This window comes from Hibiscus syriacus, unplaced genomic scaffold (genome assembly GCF_006381635.1).
Source record: "Hibiscus syriacus cultivar Baekdansim isolate YM2019G1 unplaced genomic scaffold, ASM638163v2 tig00110059_pilon, whole genome shotgun sequence".
In the NCBI taxonomy this organism is placed as follows: Eukaryota; Viridiplantae; Streptophyta; class Magnoliopsida; order Malvales; family Malvaceae; genus Hibiscus; species Hibiscus syriacus.
The window spans coordinates 1,020,866-1,025,048 of record NW_024062582.1 but is presented as its reverse complement, the minus strand read 5'-3'; the positions used below and the strand labels follow the sequence as shown (position 1 = coordinate 1,025,048).

Genomic DNA, 4,183 nt, shown 5'->3' with positions numbered 1-4,183 from the left:
TCGAAAAAAGTCTTAAAATAATATCCAAGATCTATAATCATAACAAAATATGCATAACTGAAATATGATTAATAGATAAGCAAAATCTAAACAAACATTGATATCTAGAGTATCAAACAAACATAAATGTGCAAGACATATATTCATAAATGTATGACTAATCATCCGCTATACAATAACTTCGCGATTACTCCCATTTCACTAACATGGCCAATAAATGTTTTAGGAGCTAGTCCTTTAGTCAACGAACCTGCAATCATATCATTGGTGCCAATGTGCACTATTTGAACTCTTTGATTTTGCACCTCTTCTTTGACAGATATATACTTTAAATCTATATGTTTGGCACTCTTGGAGTATCTATCTTTCTTAGAGAAGAATACAAGTGTCGTATTATCACAATAAATCCTCATCGGTTTAGCGATGGTACCAACGATGTTTGTGCAGCCACAATTATTGAGTTGTAGCTTCAAAGCATGCTATAAATTCAGCCTCCATAGTGGAAGTAGCAATGACAGACTACTTACCACTCTTCTATGAGACAACTGTATCAGCTAGAAGGAACACATAGCCGAATGTGGACTTCTAGGTATCCGAATATCCGACATAGTCTGAGACTGAGTAACCAACAACCTCAAGGTTACTATTTCTTCTATATGTCAGCATGTGATCCTTAGTGCCTTGCAAGTACCTTAAAACTTTCTTTGCAGCTCTCTAATGAACCAGTCCATGATTTGATTGATAACGACATACCGACCACAAAGCTTATATCCGACCTAGTACAGGTCTGAGCATACATCAAACTCCCGACTAAAGAAGCATAAGGGATATTATCCATTTCTTTGCACTTCATGCCATTCTTAGGACATTGGGACATACTGAAATTGTCTCATTTATGGATGTGAACTAGACTAGGTGTACATGATTCCATATTAAATTTTCTAGAACTTTGTTGATGTAAGCCTTTTGAGACAATCCCAAAATTCCTTGTAATTTTTCCTGAAATATTTATATTCTGATCACATAGGAAGCCTCACTCATATCCTTCATCTTAAAGTTTCTAGAAAGTAGCCCTTAACAACAAGCAATAACCCACGATCACTAGCGACAAGAATAATATCATCTACATACAACACAATGATTACAAACTTGCTTCCCACAACCATCATATAGATACATCAGTCAACGGTCATTTCTACAAAGCTTTATGACAATACAATATCATTAAACTTCAAGTATCATTGTTGGGAAACTTGTTTTAATCCATAGATTGATTTCTTCAATCTACATACCAGATTTCTTTCACTTATGGTCTCAAAACCTTGAGATTGATCCATATATACATATTCTTCCAAATCTCCATTGAGAAAGGTTGTTTTAATATCCATTTGGTGAAGCTCAAGATCAAAATGAACCATCAAAGCCATTACAATCCTTAAAGAGTCCTTTCTAGAAACCAGAGGGAAAGCCTCTTTATAGTTAATGACATCCTTTTGAGTGTAACCTTTGGCGCAGGCCATTTAGCTCATTAATGATCCTTCGGCTTCTTCCTCGCCAAAAGCTTTGGTTTGAATTCAAACGGATTTCAAAAAAATAATCTAGTTAAACTTTTCGATTTTCAGTGGCAACTTTTACAAGTCTCCTTATGCAATCCCCTGTTAGGGACATACATTTCTAATCCATGTATTGTACGACTACATAATATTAACCTTTCTTTTATGATCGAAAAGAACATACTCGTTACTCGGTTATGCACGTATGATTGATTGATTTTAAATGCGATTATGGGTACACCTGACAAACTACGTAAAGCTTGAGAGATGGGTGCTATAGACGTTTTACTAAAAAAAAAGTTTTATTGTAATACGGATTCTTAGAAGCACAATCATTTGGGGACCTTACGTTCAATAAAAATGATACAAAGGTCATGAAACATTCAAGTACAGCAGAAAAAACACTGTCGCGTATCTATTTTGCTTACTTTTTTTTTCTTCTAGTAGCCGTGTTCGATTCTCATTCAACCCATGGATATGAGGATATGAAACCCCAAATATTTTCGAAATACATAGAAAATCTTTTAAACACCCGACCATAATAGCTGAATTGGACGAATACCCACATCGGACAGACATGATCCCATACTTGCATCCGAGTCCAAATAACACAGTTTGAAATAACCAAGGAGAGAAAACCAGTGGCTAAACAAGTAATTGAAGAGAGGAAACTGAACATTAAATAAGGAGGAACTACATGCTTTGGTAGAACATACCTACATTTCAAGGACAATGAATAGAATAAAGGAGAATGAACACAGTCACACATACTGTAAGTCTGTAACCAATGTCATCATGACGCATAGAAATCTCATTACTATCAGGTGTTGGATCAAAAGCCAAGCAATCAATTGCAAGATGAAGAACCAGTAAATCTTACAAAAAAAATACGAATCAAAACCAACATCACCAAGGGGAATCAAGAATCCAAGATGAACTCCAGACTCAGTAATTAAAGAATCAATTACATGTTCTCCTCATCATTCTATTTTTTTAAGCTTGCTCATGCTGTGTGGAATAAATATACACCATAGGCTTATCATCAGATACTTTTATAGACAAATTGCAGTCCCAAAATTTTCTGAGTAAGAATCGCAGAAAAAATTCTGCAAGCTGCAGTAAGAAACCTAATTCTATAAATATTCAAACCCAGCCATGAAGAAAAATATGTACCCAAGGATTTTGCAATTGGGGTTTGAAATTGAACCATACAATCTTCTAGTTCTTGCCTGCAATTGCCATTGAAAAATCCATAACGATCCTTATGTTTGAGACCAAATAACCAGAATCGGTACTCTTTAACTCTATTTTTCACCTCACAATTTAATGAAAAACTCACTTGACTCAAAATACCAATTTTTCCGGCTTGATTCGAGAAACTCGACTCATATTAACTTCAAGTTGTAATTTCACAAATTCGACTCGACTTGAAAAAATTTTAAGATCAAATCAAGTTGTAAAATACAACTCAAATATCTCAAATTTTTTAATAATTAGTCTATTGGTTTTGAATTTTGAGTCAAGTCCTTCTCTGAATGAGATATGTATATCACATGTCAAAAAATATGAATGAATATATATGCATTGTATATGTTATAAGAAATCACTAGTCAACTCGAATAACGAATGTTTTGACTCAACTCGATCAAATGATTACACCTAGCCTTAATCTCAAATTAACCAATTCAATCAACCAACAGCTAAACAATACCTCAGTATATAAAAAATTAAATTCAAAAATTAAATGGGAATTGATCATGCAAAAAATTGAAAGTTCCTCATTCCAAACACCTTCAGACATAAAAGTACATATCGAACTTAATAAATTCCAGTACCCTTATAACATTACTAACATTGTTCCCACAAAAAATACATACTTGAAATCAAGAACCCATCAAAATAGATGAACACTCGCCACTTAAAACCTCCTCCCGGGTCCACCACCGCGGCCGAACCCGATTTGAGGAACAACAGCAACCGGGTCAACCTTAACAAGCCCAGGGATATCAGCCATCCCAAGAACCGAAAGCATATCGAGCGTTTCCTTATCGACTTCGATTTGGTCGACTTTGATAGCGGACTCATCGGGGACGAAATCCATGCGACGCTCACGCTCTTCCTCTTGGAGCTTAAGGGAAATGCCGCGAACGGGACCCTTCTGGATCCGTTTCATCAAATGGGTGGAGAAGCCCGCGATCTTGTTGCGGAGCCTCTTGGATGGGATGATGGCGACTTCTTCGATGATCTTCTTGTTGGTGTGGAAATCGAGGGTCATGCGAGAGTAGTACCGCTCGATCACCTGACGGGAAGATTTCTTCACTGTTTTGGTACGGACGCGGCCCATTGTTTGGATATGTTGACGGCTCTACTTAGTGGCTGGCTGGAGTTCAGTGGGAGTTGGAAGAGAAAATGAGGAGGCTAGGGTTTTCTGAATGTGAAACTAGGGTTTATATAAACATTGTTGGGCCTTTTTCAGTTGTCGTGTAAGTGCTTACGGGCTTAACTTTAAACCATCCAAGTATTAATTTTTTTTTGTCTTCCAGTTTCAAGACTTTATCTTTACACTAGATAGACCCAGTTCGCATTAGTTTTGGTGGATGAATCTTCAAATAAAGATTTTCTACGTATCA

At 36.2% G+C, this 4,183-nt stretch overlaps 1 protein-coding gene across 1 annotated transcript; it reads right to left on the bottom strand.

The window, feature by feature from the left end:
- Positions 1-3,304: 3,304 nt before the first annotated feature.
- Positions 3,305-3,994, bottom strand: LOC120214397 (40S ribosomal protein S17-like). Its single transcript, XM_039212304.1, has one exon. The coding sequence runs from the start codon at positions 3,895-3,897 to the stop codon at positions 3,472-3,474; it is 426 nt and encodes a 141-aa protein (XP_039068235.1). The 5' UTR covers positions 3,898-3,994; the 3' UTR covers positions 3,305-3,471.
- Positions 3,995-4,183: the final 189 nt, after the last annotated feature.